The sequence below is a fragment of the Rhyacophila brunnea genome, unplaced genomic scaffold (genome assembly GCF_057557595.1).
Source record: "Rhyacophila brunnea isolate RB1 unplaced genomic scaffold, BYU_Rbru_1.0 scaffold_15, whole genome shotgun sequence".
NCBI classification, from domain to species: domain Eukaryota; kingdom Metazoa; phylum Arthropoda; class Insecta; order Trichoptera; family Rhyacophilidae; genus Rhyacophila; species Rhyacophila brunnea.
This window is the reverse complement of record NW_028232806.1, coordinates 3,001,573-3,018,413: the sequence shown is the minus strand read 5'-3', so window position 1 is coordinate 3,018,413 and position 16,841 is coordinate 3,001,573. Positions and strand designations below refer to the sequence as shown.

General features: G+C 33.4%; 1 protein-coding gene across 1 annotated transcript in view; it reads left to right on the top strand.

Annotated features, from left to right (window-relative positions):
* The window catches only part of qsm (Zona pelucida superfamily protein qsm), a 100,955-nt gene that overhangs the window by 8,162 nt on the left and 75,952 nt on the right, over positions 1-16,841 (top strand). Inside the window, exon 2 of the mRNA XM_085942679.1 lies at positions 4,538-4,749. Coding sequence (XP_085798805.1) covers positions 4,674-4,749 — 76 coding nt within the window. The 5' untranslated portion in view covers positions 4,538-4,673. The remainder of the gene's footprint in view (positions 1-4,537; positions 4,750-16,841) is intronic.

The following is a 16,841-nucleotide window of genomic DNA, read 5'->3' as shown; positions in this document are numbered from 1 at the left end:
ATCGAGGAAAGAAGGAGAAAGTACACACGGTGGAAACCCAAAAATCTATTACGAGCCTATTTCCACCCCTCGCCAATGATATATAATATAGGTATATATTATAATTCACAACTACTTCGATAATATACGAAATCATATAAAATCTACAATATTATTACTAAGTATTTTGTACTACTTACTACATATTATTATTATTAATTCATGACTCAGTTTTTTACTTGACACAAGCCACTAACTAAACTCGGCCTGTGCAACATTTTGTGACCATATAGGTAACAGATATCCAAGCGCTGACTAATAAATTATTGATTGCGAAAGATTCTCCATTCTGCTACAAAGAAACGTTAAAAATAAACATTTTAAACAAACCTTGTTCAGTGGCGGCATATCCCACAGGCGCAGAAGGCTCCGGATTTTAAAAAAAAATACAAACGATACCCTCTAGATCAGTGGTTCTCATGTGCGGCCACCAACATCATTTTCAGTATTTAATTTAATTAACTGAGCTTTAAAACATTGCGAGCATAACAATCAGAATTCAGGATGTTTACAACGTCATGACAATGACATACAATTGTTAGTTTGAAAGTAGTTATTAGCAAAGTAGGTATGGGATCAGTGGTGAAGGGTGGAGGTAGGCTCTTAAGATCCAACATAAATGGTTACATGTAAATTGTACGTAAAACATTTCACCGTGGCACAGTTCGCCATGAGCTTTCTATCGGAAAGAGATGACCGTATATACGGTCTCCAATTTTATTAGATTTAATATGAACATTAATTCAATTTTTATAACCGATATTGGCAAAACTCATGAATTTAAGAATGAAAACTTAACCTAACGTAACAAATAATCCAGTATATCGACTATTTTCAAAATTTGTTTGCCGCTGGCTTTCTGTAAACGAACATGAACCGTGTTTTATTTACACATGAATTTTATCTCAGTAGGTACTATACAACCCAAAGAGGTTAGAAGGTCTTTAATATACGACCATATATTTCCGATACAACATTTCACGATGAAGTGTGATACGGCGAACTGCATTGGTACAAATTTCCGGATACGGACATAAATAGTGTACAATAACCTTTGTCAGTCATATTTATTTGTTTTCATTGAACTAAGAATACATAATTACAAGATAAATAGAACTTTTTATACACAACGTTTTTAAATTTTCTTTTGAATCGTATAATCTTGACTTGATTAGCTTAAACGAACAAAAAAATGTACTTGATAGTAATACTGAATAATATAGAATAGGTACTGAAATGTCATTTTGACATTTCATTTTGATTTCCATAGTAACGCACGTATATATTAATAATTTAGTTGCTAGGACCACAGACCCCCAGCAACCAATAATAGTGTTTTACTTTTTACGGATTTCTTCCGAAATAACTTCTCATACAAAACAGAATTAACTGAAAATGAATTCAATTCTACTTAAATATGGCTAAAAGTATTAAAAGAATGCATTTGCATTGTGTTCTGATATATTCTAAAAGTTTCAAATGTCTAGCTAGTCGGGAAGTTAGTTAGAAATCGATTGCAATATTTTTACTGTATAAACAACTACCGGACAAACAAGAATACGACCTAATAAAAACGTTGTAAAATCGCGCATAGTATTGGTTAGTTTTTAAAATTCAATTAAACCTTGCCTAAACCAAACCATAATAGAGGTTGGCTATGGGGGATCCGTCAAAAATACTGCAAACTTTGTCAGTCATATTTATTTGTTTTCATTGAACTAATAATACAAATTGTACATGGTTTTTAAAATTCGATTACATCCTGCCCAGTGACATCCCGTGGGGGTAGGCAGATTGAGCGTCGCTTGGGGGCGGCAGTCACTTGAAGGGCGGCAAATCGAGATGAATCATAAGGTATATTATAGAAATAGATACCTAATAATGAAAATATCCTTCGATTAAAAAAATCAGCTCACTGGTTTGAAACAAAATGTATTAAGAATTAACATAAAAGGTTTAACAGGACTGTATTTTTTGTCGGTTTCGCGATGTCTAGTTTACTTCTGTTGTCCTTGGACGTCACGTCCTTGATGACCAGCAGTGAGACATACAGATTTGCGAATTATATTTTGAATTATAGGTAGGTACATAGGTACTTAACTAGCTCGCGTGTTTTGAAAGTTGTCAGGTGTATTTTTTAATGTAGGTGGCCGCGCGGCTTAAGCGTTGGACTATTACGCCGTGGGTCTCAGGTTCGAATCCTGGGTCGGCAAGTACACATATTGTTTTTCAATTTGTGTGTGAGTCAGGGTATGGACCTAATAGGTTGAGCAATTGGCTGACATCCATTTCTCGTAAAAAAACAAAATCTGTTAAGGTGACGCATCAGTGAAACAGCAAATAATTTTCAACTGTAGGCGTGACGAAATTTTGGACTCGCTCGCATTCAGTGAGAAAACGTCGAGCTAGAAACACGTCACTTTGCTTCGTGATGGCGACGGGCCAATTAATTCTTAAATCGTGTAAAGATGACTAAAAACGTTACCCATTTACTTTAAAAAGAAAACATGTCAATGAATATATTATTACTGTTACTAATAGAACAATAAACAGAACATAAAATGGACGTATGTTGGATTTATATGACAAATAATATTTCGTTTGACAGGCGTCATTTGCACCCGTGACCCGCAATCCGCGCATCGCCTAGCAACGATCTTTTTAGACCGTGCCTCAACTGATGTACGGCCTTAATACAAACCTCTACTCTGTGGAGGCCCATATGATCCTATTAGAATTGGACATGGTCGGATCTGAAACCGTGGACTCGCAATATTGTTTATTGAAGTAGAGTTGGCATTTAAATTGGATTTAGTGGAATATATTTTGTTAGCAATGTATCCATACAACACATTTCTTAAATATTGGGGCCATGTAAGGATGATAAAAAATACTGTATAAAAATGGGGCGGCATTTCAGCGCTGCCTAGGCGTGGCATTTTGTCTAGGGACGTCACTGATCCTGCCTAACCAAACCATAATAGATAAAACAATATTCTTGTAACTATAAAATATCGAAAATTATGTATGATTTAATGGTACCTATCAGTGGCGAAGGGTGGAGGTAGGCTGTTAAAATCCGCCATAAATAGTGCACACTAAACTTTGTCAGTCAAATGTATATGTTTTTATTGAAATAAGACTACAATTTACAGACGGTATTGGTTAGTTTTCAAAATTCAATTAAACCCTGCGAAAACCAAGCAATAATAGATAATAGTAAAAAAATACTCTTATGCAATTATGCAATTAAATCATACATAACTTTGGATATTTTATAGATAGAATAATAATTCTTATCTACGAGTATTATAGTTTTGCGTAGGCAGGGCTTAGTGAATTAAAAAAAATGATCCAACAATATGTGTAATGTGTATTCTTAATCCAACGAAAATAAATAAGTATGTATGAAAAAGTGTGCACAAATACTATTATGGTTTGGTTTAGGCAGAGTTTAATTTATTTTTAAAAACTAACCAATACCATCTGTAAATTGTAGTCTTATTTCAATAAAAACATACACGTTTGACTGACTATGTTTAAGGTGCACTATTTATGACGGATCTTAACAGCCTACCTCCACCCTTCGCCACTGGTACCTATAATTTTGGATATTCTAATAATTAATGTCAATTGACGGGGTGGTATGTATGACAAGAGTGCTCGCAGGACCAAACTGGAATGCGTTTGGGAGATTGAATGGTATCTTCAAAAGTGATCTCCCAATGACATTAAGCGTAAAGTGTTCAACCAATGTGTGCTACGTATGCATGTTATGGACTCTTAATGTGAGAGAAATCCAAAAATGACCAGTAGCGCAACGTGAAATGGAATTGTGCATGTTGGGCATAACGTGTAGAGATTACAAAAGATGCAGACAAAGGTACGCGATGTGATAGAGGTCGCTAAACATGTGAAATGGCAATGGGCTGTACAGTTCGATCGGCGAGTAGACAATCGCTAGACAAATGCCGTCATACAGTGGTACTCAAGGGGCACTAGACGCCCACAGGGACGCCCTAAAACCCACTGGATAGACGTGCTCATAAATTTCGGTGGATGTACGTGGCAGCAAAGAACTAGGGACCGAGAAGAGTGGAAAGAGCAGGGGCAGGCCTTCATCCAGCGGTGGGTCGACTCCGGTTGATGATGATAGATAGATAGTTAGAAGAATATATTTTATATATTATGGTTTGGTAAGGCAGGGTTTAATTGAGTTTTAAAAACTAACCAATACCATAATTTTTATTCTTAGTTCAATGAAAATAAATAAGTATGACTGACAAAGATTTCAATGCACTATTTATGTTGGATCTCCAAAGCCTGCCTCCACCCTTCGCCACTATGATCAGTAGCACATTGCATATGAGCCATCGCCTAGAATATAAAACAGGTGATTTCACACCCCATTCAGTCGATTATTTTTCTAGGATTTTTATGTTTCTGAGGTGTTTTAAAATTGTATCTCAATTAATTAACTTACATTCTTTTTTTGCAGTAACTTGGACATAACAGAGGAGATTCAGCTGCCTACAGGAAGCCTGATGAAAGTGGTGTAAAGTGGGTGACGATCAGTGAAAAGTGTCCAAGTGACTACGTGTCCTCTATCAGTGCGGGACAGTTAACACATCGCCATGGCCAAATGCAGAATTTTGGCTGCGGCCCTTCTGGTCATCGTTTGTACATTCCCGCTCTCCACACATGCAAAGGGTGAGTTTTGATTTCGTACTATATTATTATCTATTTTAGCTATCCAAATATAGTCCAATCAGGCCAATTTTATTGCACTAAGAAAATTTGCGCGTCGTACTGCCAACGTGATGATCTCTTCACTTAGAATGTTCGGCAGTTTTGTATTAGCTTTAATTTGTTACTCACTACAATTTTTAATATTGCCTATACGTGCTCTACATGCTCGTGCCTACACGTGCTCGTACACATCTCCCATGGGTACATTAACTTAAAGTCATGTAAATTCAGTCAAAGCACATTTGGGTGCATGGTGACCTTAGTCTTGGGTAACTGCTCCTGAGACATTCCTAGTCATAAAAATAAAAGTGATGCTTAAGATCCAAACGTGGGGTTCCTTGATATGCCTAATTAAGACCGGGTGTGGTGCGGGGTGGGTGTGGTTTGGTGGGGCCATTAACTTCAATATCCAAACTTAGTCACGTTATAGGTACAACGCCTACGTGGTTGTAATCAACAAAATTGATTCACATATCAATATAAATATCAGTGGCGAAGGGTGGAGGTAGGCTTTTAAGATCCGCCATAAATAGTGCACATTAAACTTTGATAGTCATACTTATTTGTTTTTATTGAACTAACACTACAATTTACTGATGGTGTTGGTTAGTTTTAAAAAATGAAACCCTGCTTAAACCAAACCATAATATTTTTGGTATATTATGGGCGATACGACAAAATTGCGCACACTTTTTCATTCATACTTATTTGTTTTCGTTGGATTAAGGATAGGTACATACTAAACATATTGTTGGTTATTTTTTTTAATTCATTAGGCCCCTCCTAAACCAAACTATAATAGATACAAAATATTATTCTATCTATAAAATATCCAAAATTATGTATGATTTAAATGGCATAATTTTAGATATTTTATAGATACTTAGATAAATAGTTTTTGACCATTATCTATTATGCCTTGGTTGATGCAGGGTTTAATTGAATTGTAAAAACTAACTAACACAATCTACACATTGTAGTTTTTAGATAAATGAAAAAAAAATTAATACGTATGACTGAGAATATGTAGTGTGCACTATTTATGTAGAATCTTAACAGCCTACCTCCATCCTTCGCCACTGATATATACACTTTAAGTATTTTGTAATTTTCAATACAAATCTAATATCTGAGAATCTTTCTATTTCATATTATTGTCACCCACTGAAATTGTGACACTTCTTTTAAGTTGTTTTTGCCATGTTGCTCGATGCTGTAATGCAAACATTTTATACAAAAATGTCAGAAAAAAATGCTTCATATAATGCAAGACATTCATGTATTTGTGTGAAATTCATTATTGCGTTGTAGAAGATGTAAGGGATAATAATTATAAAAAGTATATAACATTGAATAATTACCTAGGTAGTCTTTAAAAATGTCCGGCCAGTGTTGCCAATTACGGACAATTCGGACGTATTATTTGCAAGTACGTTATCTGCCGCTTTGGCCAATTTATTAGAGTTTACAGAAAACCCTTTATTCAACTGATTACACAAAGACTTTTCCACACTTCTTCCTTCTTCCATTTAAAACCAGTGGCAGTTTTCCGTGAAACATATTATGAGGAGATAGAGCACCGGCACCGGCTAGACACTCGTGCTTTACCAAAGGCTTACCTGTGCAAGCCGGTTTCTATTGGGAAGCCCGTGTGTATGGACGGGAAAACTGTAGCTCGCGCAAACCGAAAAACGCTTTGAAAGTGTTCCGTGTTTTTTGCATAAACTATACTTTACTATCGATACGTATTTTTCAAAAATTGAGTGTAAAAATCAATGACTATTAATGTCATTGGTAAAAATCGATCAAATCATCAAAAAAGTATATCAGCGTGTGTAAACAGATCCTGGCATCATGGTTTGTGATGTATGGGTTGGGTATAGACAATGTGATGTCAAAAACTAAAATAACAAAATTATAATATAAACTTCTTTTTGTCAGATAATAAAATATTCATTGAGAACATTAGCTATATTGAAATTATACATTTTCAACGAAATTGATTTTGACGATCTTAAGATGTTCAAAAATGTAGTGAAATTTAGACGAAGAAATCAAATATTTTGTGACGTAAAAGAATGATTTAGGAAGGGTGGTTAAAGATACTGATATAGTTTAACGTCATTTATGGAGGACCTTGAACTATTGCTGCAAGTTTCTTCTTGGTCGTTCATTCATGGATGAGAAACGCGACCACCCTTAAATACATTAATTTTCTGAGTGTCGAGGACTCTCCACCCCTCATGGCCCTTTGCGTCTCTCAGGGCTGTAGGTTACCCCCAATAAGTTCCAGCGCGCTTCCTATCCTTCGCCTTTCCTAGAGGTTAGCGAAAGCCAGCAATCTCTCCAGGTTATCTGGTTGTATGTTGAAAAAACTACAGAATGTAATTAATACTCAATGGTGATATCGCATATTCATATAGTTCGGTTACATCGCGACCCGAGAACTACAAGGTTCTAAGTGTCGATTTTTGGCCAAACTAAAGTAATAATGAGGAAGTCTTCCAAGTCACATTATCTACATACTATATTAATATGAGGTCAATATTTCTTATATTTTTTCATTAAACCCCAATACTACCGAGTTCTATGTGCACTTTACAAAATATCTGTGGTACTAAAGAGTTCTATCATAATCTAAAAAGATTCGTCGTTCTACAAAGTTCTATGTGCTTTGACATTTCGTGGTTGTGAATACATTTAAAGTTGTTAAAATGGTTTAAATTGCAATATGAAGAGTAAAATCTTGTTGTTTTGTATTTTAAATTTATTATTTAGACTTCATGCGGTGTATTTAACAATAAACCATGAGTATTTACATAAACTACTATAGCTTCGAGATACATAACCTCAAAAAAAAATTTCGTGATATTTGATATCAACAGTAAATTGTGAACTCACTAATAGATGAATAATAATATTATGAAACGTAAGTAAGATTTAATTATATTATCGTTATTTTTTTAAATTTCGTTACAAACGACGTTACAGTTACATATTCACAAACCGCTAATTTCAATAACTACATAATTGATTATTTTAACAATGTGAATGTCGAGCGAATATTGTACACTTTATTCTTTTACCTTTTGTTAATAATAATATCTAAATATTGAGAGAATTGTAAGGCTATTTCATTCATTGATTTAATGTTTTAGGTTTAAAAGTCTTCCTGAAAGTGATATAAATGTTTGAGATGTTTCAAATCTCAGTAGATGAGGTGAAGAAATGGTTATGTTGTATTCTAAAATCCCTATTCCTGAGAATTCTCACACTATAGAGATTTAGTGTATTAATTATACAATATCATTATGATGTTATGATGGATCTGAAAGATACGTCTCTTGCTGGCTTGAAGTTTATTCTAAAACTGAGGCGAATAATTTAATAGAAGAATTTTTACACAACATTCCCTCAGCCATTAGTAACAACAATCTTGTATAATAATATCAACAATCTTGTACAATAAATGTATCTGATGTAGATGAAGACAACAAGCCAGTTGAAATTGAACAATAAACATTGGGCTTGTACATCAACAATAGTTTTGTATTTTTATAAAATTATATTTTCAACATAATTTTCATTTTAAACAAAAAATACAAAAAAATATTTAAGTTTTTCCAAATTTCCCATTTTCACATACATTTTCTCCGGAAAAGAATATTATATTAGATAACTTTCAAGAATTTTATTTATTTTACCATGAAAAGTGAAACTATGTGTCCTGAATCACCAGGATTTCCATACAAATTTCAGTTAGAACCTTGTAGTAAAGGTGATTGGATTGAGTTTCAGGTGGTCAAAGTTCTAACTGAATTTATGAAATGTAAAATTAACCATTAAAAACTAGTTTTAACGTAGTTTTATTGATAGTTACAACATAGCAGTACCATCATTGATATATTCAATCAAAAAAATAATTGAAAACATTCACAATTAACAAAATACAAGCGTTCAAAACTTCAACAGCCCATAACTTTTTTGCTGCAGTTGTTCACTTAGAACCCTGTAGTTCTCGGGTCGCGACATGTAAATTGTACGTAAAACATTTCACCGTGGAACAGTTCGCCGTGAGCTTTCTTATTGGAAAGAAATTACCGTATACCTACTATATTACGGTCTCCAATTTTATTACATTCAATATGAACATTAATTAAATTTTCATGGCTGATTTGGGCAAAATTCATGAATTCAAGAATGAAAACCTAACCTAACCTCACCCTCGCCTTGTACATAACAAGCAAGGCCTGATATCAAATGGAATGTAAACCTACATAAATATAAAATAAAATAATATACTTAATGATGTAAACTACAAAGAAACTTGAATAAACGCATTTAAAAAAAAAACGTTACCTAACAAATAATACAGTATATCGGTTATTTTCAAAATTTGTTTACTGCTGGCTGGTAAATTGAAAACCGACAAGAACCGTATTTTATTTATACATAAATTTTATGTCAGTACTATACGACCCAAAGAGGTTGGACAGTCTTTAATATACCGCCATATATTTAAGATAAAACGTTTCACGGTGATACAGCGAACTGCATACGTACAAATTTCCGGACACGAAACCGGTCGGGATACCTAAAGAGCCACCGCACAAAATGTTGATATCTTCTGCACATATGAATAATATATCCGATATGGAGGTAACAACCAGCCTTCGATGGCAAGACGTGGCTTGTATCAATAATAATAAAACTAAATGTTAATGTGCTTTCCACCCACTTTTTATTCGATCTGACTTTAAAATCCAGTCACAAAGGATTCTAAGAGAAAAGACATCTTACAACGATGACGTCGTTTATCTAGTCACGTGAAGATTGGTACAATCCAATGGTTCATAAACGTATTGGATATTAAAGGGAACACAGAATTATAAAACAACGTCCACCTATATACTCACCCTTACGTATTATAATATCCGACCATGTCCGATCCTAATAAGATCATATGGGCCTCCACAGAGGAGACGTTTGTATTAACAGATTTTGTTTTTACGAGAAATGGATATCAGCCACTTGCTCAACCTATTAGGTCCATACTCTGACTCTATGTACAAATTGAAAAAACAATAATATGTGTATTTGCTAGACTCAGGATTCAAACCTGCGACATTATAAACCGACGCGTAAGCCGCTCGGCTATTGTGGGCGTTAAATAGACACAGTATTAGATAAACATTATAATGAGTAGATACAAAAATTATAAAGTAGATACATGGAAGTACACCGAATGAGCTAAGTTGACCATATTTTAAGAATTTATAAAACAACGTCCACCTATATAAGTACTCAAGTCGCCTAGAGTCATAACTCACATCTTCCAAAAATCGAGTTTTGAGATAATCGCAAAAAACAACCAGAGCTCTGTTTTTTGAAATTAGAAGAAAATTATTGAACTCCCTTGAATATTAATGAGTGAATAAGTCGATTTACATTATTTTGTTAAAATATATATAACACTCATAAGGCTGCAGACACACAGCGCACTATGAGAAATAGAGCTCCCTGATTGGTTAGAAAGGTCTTGATGACAGACTTCATTGAAAAATGTGAGTTATGACACCAACAGTCAACTTTGTCAACAATTTTCACACGGTTTAAAAAGTGACTTTTGCCAACTATATATATTAATGCCTTTTAAATCACTGGGATTTAACTAAAAAATGACAAAATTGCAAAATGTGAGTTATGACTCTAGGCGACTCACTTATCCTTACATAGGTGTAATATAATATCATCATCTTGATTTGGTTGAACAACGACACTCGAAACCCTGCCAATTCATGCCAAAATTATTCTTCACAATTTGATAGGATATAGGCAGTTTATTTTCGTTGGTGTTTGAAAAGGGAAAGGGGAGGAAAATAACCGGGATGATTGAGGGGTGAAGGAATCAACTTTTTTTTTTATTGCTGAGTGTTAAGTTTGGAAACCGACTGAATAGCAAACACCCAGCGAAACCTCTTATCGAGTATTTGGTGTGAGTCAGAAACGAAAACGGGCAGCGGCGGTGGGAGTCGAACCTGCGAGCTGGAGGTCGCGCGCCCACCTTCCGCGCCGAGCGGCCGTCGACGCTGCCCACGCCTGTCCGCCCCTGCCTTATTCACAACACATTGACAGATATTTCTACACACTGGCACTGCCTTTCACCACACTGAGCAATAACAATATGTAGATAGGTACTAAAATCATTCAAATCGTATTGAATTTGATATTAAATACAGTCTTAGACACTTAGCTATGTATTAATTTATTTTACTTGTACTTCTTTGACATAAACAGTCTTGTTATGCTAAATAAAATAGTGCCGGGTCGCATTTTTTAATCCCCAGCGTCCACCATTTCTAAAAAGGACATGTTGTAATGTTTCAACTGCGCATACCGAAACTTTTGTCACAGAAATGACAAAGATTATTGATCAACACATTTTCCCATAATCACTTGGGTCACTTAGGAATTAAACTGAGTAATCACTTGGAGTTATGTCCCAAAGCAGTGGCTGCCAAACTTTTTACCAGACAGCAAACCAAATCTCAATGTTACCTCGCTGTTTACCCCCATGGAATAGGTATATTTTAGGAGGAAACATAACTACACTTAGATTAAAATGTTAAATTCTTCTTCTTTTGACCATATCCTAATAGGGTAATAGGATCATAGACCTCTACAGAGTGGAGGTTTGTATTAACAGATTTTTGTTTTTACGAGAAACGGATGTTAGCCACTTGCTCAAACTATTAGATCCACACTCTGACTCCAAACATAAATTTAAAAACAATATGTGTATTTTTGCCAGATCCAGGATTCGAACCTGAGACCCACGACATTATCAGGCCTTGTCCAAATGGCGCGATTCAACTCGCGCGTAAAAACTCGCGCGCATTACAGGTACATATTGTGACTTTATTTTGCCGTCCACTTGTAATCGCCGCGTGTCACTTCTCGCGCGCCGTCGAGGTACATGCGCTCTCATTGAGCCGTCCACATTCACTCGCGATGTATCGCGGCGAGACACGTGTCATCTCGACAAACTCAAAGCCGACGCGTTAGCCGCTCGGCTATCATGGGCATTGAAATTTACTTTTAAAATAAACTTACAAACATACACATCTTGATATTACTAAGTTTGCACTTATCATAAAGTTTTAAAGACAACAGATATACTTAATATACATAAGTGTATAATAAAATTTTCATACTTCCAACGACATCTAAATTTTATATTCAAGGCTAAAACAGGTTTTCTCTTTGTGATATTGAAAAAAGTAAATAACCTGATGTAGGTAAATTAAATTTGAATAATGTTGCATAAGTGTTCGAATCTTCTGATAGCGTCATCCAAAGAAATGCAGTTTTTGTTCGTCTTTGTGAATTAATGACATCATTGTGGTATTCTTTGACAAACCTCGCTCAACCTTCTCATACCCTTGAAATGCTAAATTATTTATCATTTTGCGGTTTTTGTGTGCTTTATCTTGTGTGTGTTGATAAAATTTGCGCATTTGAGATAGGTAAGCTAAGTTATAAATAAATGTTTTGAAATGTATTAAAATGTATCGTATATCGTTAAGCTGTCGTCATAAGTGATTGACAGCATAAGATATAGCATACTAACTAGGGATTGCAATACCGAATGAATATATCAATACCGGTATTCGTCAAAACATATTATAGAAACAAAGAAGTACTTATCAATAAATATAACTATTTTATAGCAACTTTAAGTACCTACATTTATTATGTTGACCTTTGTAAATATTTATAAATCATAATATTTTAGAACTGCTATTTTATATAAAACTCCGGGTACAGAAAAATCTCTCTGAAATTCAACGTCTGTTGGATGTACCTACTATCAACGTTGGATCAATTATTATAGAATAATTGGAAATTTTTGCCATGAATGTTTTCTTTGAGATATATTAATAATTCATCACATAATTATTCTTTGAGTATATTTGAGGGATTTATAATGTTCGAGGCTTTCACGGTTGTTTTTTATCGTAGTAGATTTTTTTTGGGTTTCCACCGTGTGTCCTTCTTTACTCGACGTTTCGGACTCGTTGCAGAGGCCGTTATCAAGAGATGATATGTTTTATGATGTAAATGTAGTGTAGGTATGTGAATGTAAACGTTGCTCGAAGAATGTCAAAAGGAATCCGATTAGCTAAGAGCAAACGTTGCTCAGAGTAATCTGTCGATCGTTACGACCAGGGATACCAGCTCGAATATTAGATTTTGCTGATAGTGCCGGAAGCCATAACGTTTTTTTCAGGGTTTCTATGGATTTAGTTTTCATGTTATTTAATTTTTGTTGGTTTCAGTCAATGTATTTTCGTTTTGGCAGCATAAAACTTATACTTACACTAAATTTAATATACAATTAAAATTCATTTAAAAAAAAACATGTAGATACGTGTATATGCTTTCTTAATAACGAAAATATCGTTATTATGGATTTTTTAAACCACTATTTCGGTATTGACAACATTTTTTATTTAATAAAAAAACTGGTTTTGAAATACAGGTACTGTTTATTGCAATGCCAAATACTGAGTACATACCAAATTATGAATTGAAAGACATTTATTAATTCATGACATTTAAAATGAAAAGAACAGGTAAATCAAGTTAGTAGAAAAACAAGCCGGAAAATAATTATTATAGAAAATAAAAACAACAATGAACGACAATTTTTTAAACAAAAATAATTCAAGAAAGAAAAAAATCAATAAAGTAGAATTAATTAAAAAAAACTAAAATACATAGAGCACCACCAATGTCTACGTATCTAGGTAGTGCATTGAACAGTCTGATAAGCCTCACACGAGGAAACAGTTTTCACCCAAAAAGGTCATGGCTGCGACCACGCATGTAATTACGTGTGCATATAAATTCAAATTTTCTAGAATATCACGATTGGAAACTATACCACGTGAGAACTTGGGAGGTCATATTATGACAGATCGATGAATCTGGTTGGGTCTGCAAGTGTGGTGGTGTAATTAGGCATATAGGATCGTTTTTAAAGGATTTTATGTTTTGCGCACCCTTATAGAAAGAAAAGAACGTACCCTCTACCTGTATAATATATTGTGCAATCTAATAGCAAATATAATAAATTAACATATTATTACTTAAGTACATGAGTTAATTAATTAGAAATAAAATTTAATTAAGTCAATATTTATTATAAAACCGGTTTTTTGCGTTGTTAGTAGCTTTTTCTTATCTGTAAAAAGATAGACTTGCTTAGAAAGGCATGCATTTTTTTGTTATATGCGTACCAGTTCAGTAACCGAAGAATTAAGAACTAAATTACTGTGTAAAGATCGATAATTAAGAATTTGGGATATCTTTGCGAGCTTAGCCTAAATGTGTTAACTTTGTAAGTATGACTATAAGGGGAGTAAGTTGTTATTCGTTTAGTCAACTACCCCCGTTATTATTTTATATTCAGACGGTTGCTTTTGTATGTGACATGTGATGTTGTATGGGCAGTGTTGAAGGAAAACCCGTGTTGGTATTTTATATCATTTATAGGTTACAGACACATTAGTAGTATTACACGACAGATAGGATGAAGTTATCTTAAACTATGCTTTTGAGTGTAAAGGTTTATCCTGATTCTTATAGTCATTTCCGACTCGCCATTGTCTATGCTCTAAACATGAGTCATAATGTGTCTGGCGAAAATTCACATGTTGTTTTTCAATCCAACCAAGCACAAATTGAAAAACAATATCTGTATTTCAAAGACCCTGGATTGGAACCTGAGATCCACGATATTATATTATAGAAGCTATCCAAAATTACGAGTCAATTACAAACTTAATTGAAAAAATTACCGAATATATTTTAATGTCGTCTATTTTGAAAGCAACCATATTTCTTTATGTTACAGTATCTACCAGTGGCGAAGGGTGGAGGTAGGTTTAAGATGCGATATAAATAGTGCATACTAAACTTTGTCAGTTCTATACGTATTTGTTTTCATTGAACTAAGACTACAATTTACAGATGGTATTGGTTAGTTTTTAAATTCATTCAAAGCCTGCGAAAACCAAGCGATAATAGATAATAATCAAAAAAATCTCGTTTAACTATAAAATATCCAAAATTATGTATGATTTCATATCATAATTTTAGATATTTTATAGTTAAAATAATATTTTTTCTATAAATACTGGCTTGGTTCAAGAAGGATTAATGAATTTATAAAAACTGACACGTGTAATAATTATGTATTTTTAATTCAACGAAATAAATAAGTATGAATGAAAAAAGTGTGCACAATTTTGTCACCCAAAGCATACGAAAACTATTATGGTTTGGTTAGGCAGGGTTATTGTTTTTTTTTTTTTAAATTAACCACTCCATCTGTAAATTGTAGTCTTAGTGCAATATAAACAAATACGTATGACTGACAAAGTTCAGTGTGCACTATTTATGTCGAACCTTAACAGCCTACTTCCACCCTTCGCAACTGATGGCAAATACAGAATGTAAAATGCTGTAATTTCTGAAAATTACGAGTATATTACAAACTTAATTGAAAAAAATACCGAATATATTTCAATATTGTCCATTTTGAAAGCAATTATATTTCTTTATGTTACAGTATCTACCAGTGGCAAAGGGTGGAGATAAGCTGTTAAGATCCGCCATAAATATAGTGCACATTAAACTGTGTTAGTCATACAGATTTACAGGTATTAAAATTAAAATTAAAATTAAAGATTAAATTAGATTAAATTAAAGATTTACAGGTATTAAAATTAAATTAAAATTAAAATTAAATATTGGTTAGTTTTTAAAAATCAATAAACCCTGCCTAAGCAAAGTATAATTTTATTATTTTGGTATATTTTAGGCGATACAACAAAATTGTGCACACTTTTTCATTAATATTTATTTGTTTTCGTTGAATTAAAAATACATAGGTACTAAATACATATTATTATAGTTGGTTCATTTTTTTTTTAATTCATTAAGCCCTGCCTAACCTAACTATTTATATACCTACTAGACAAAAAAATATTCAAAGTTATATATGATTTAATTGCATAATTTTAGATATTTTATAGATAAACGAGTACTTTTTGACTATTATCTATTATGGCATGGTTTTCATAGGATTTAATTGAATTTTAAAAACTAACCATCGCCATCACCATATTGTAAATAAATGGTAGTCTTATTTCAATGAAAACAAATTAGTTTAGTGTGCACTATCTACTTACTTACGTGATTGATTAAAAAAAATCCATTAGTTTACGGTTAACTAACTCGTATAAGCCGTATTCTAATGTATTATGTTGGTAACATTGTAGAATTTTTCATATATTTAAACAAGTTATTGTATTGCGACTTTGTATGGAAATCGAACAGCCAATGTCTGCAAAATAATACTTTTACAATGCGCCTGTAAGTGGGTCAATCGGCCATTACAACCTCGGCTGGCAAAACCGGCGACATTCGTAATAGACTCCGATAATTCTTATAATAACATAACAAAAAAAAGTGGTTGCCTTTCTTGAATCTGATCGACATCTCTCAAGCTCGAGATATCAATCAAAGGTGATTGGTCGAGAGCCAGTGACGTCAGACGATCACGTTTTTTAGCTGCCGGGTGTTGCGAAAAAGATGTGACACTTTTTGAACCACTTAAATCTTTAGCGTTAGCGCCTGCAATAATATGTTACTAAAATTCGTTACGAAACAGCATTTATAGCAAGTATCATGATGATATGCGATGAATACTTTTTTTATTCTGATGTAAACTAACCTGAAACTATTGTGACCACAACGAATTTAGATTAAATATTATACAAATATTATAATAATCACAAGATAAAAAGAACTTTTTATATACGACGTTTTTAAATTTTCTCTTGAATCATAAATAAACTTGAAAATTCTATGTATTAATAAATACTTTTTTTGTACTTGATAGAAATACTGAATAAATATAGAATACTGAAATGTCATTTTGACATTTCATGTTGATTCCCATAGTAACGCACGTATATATTAAT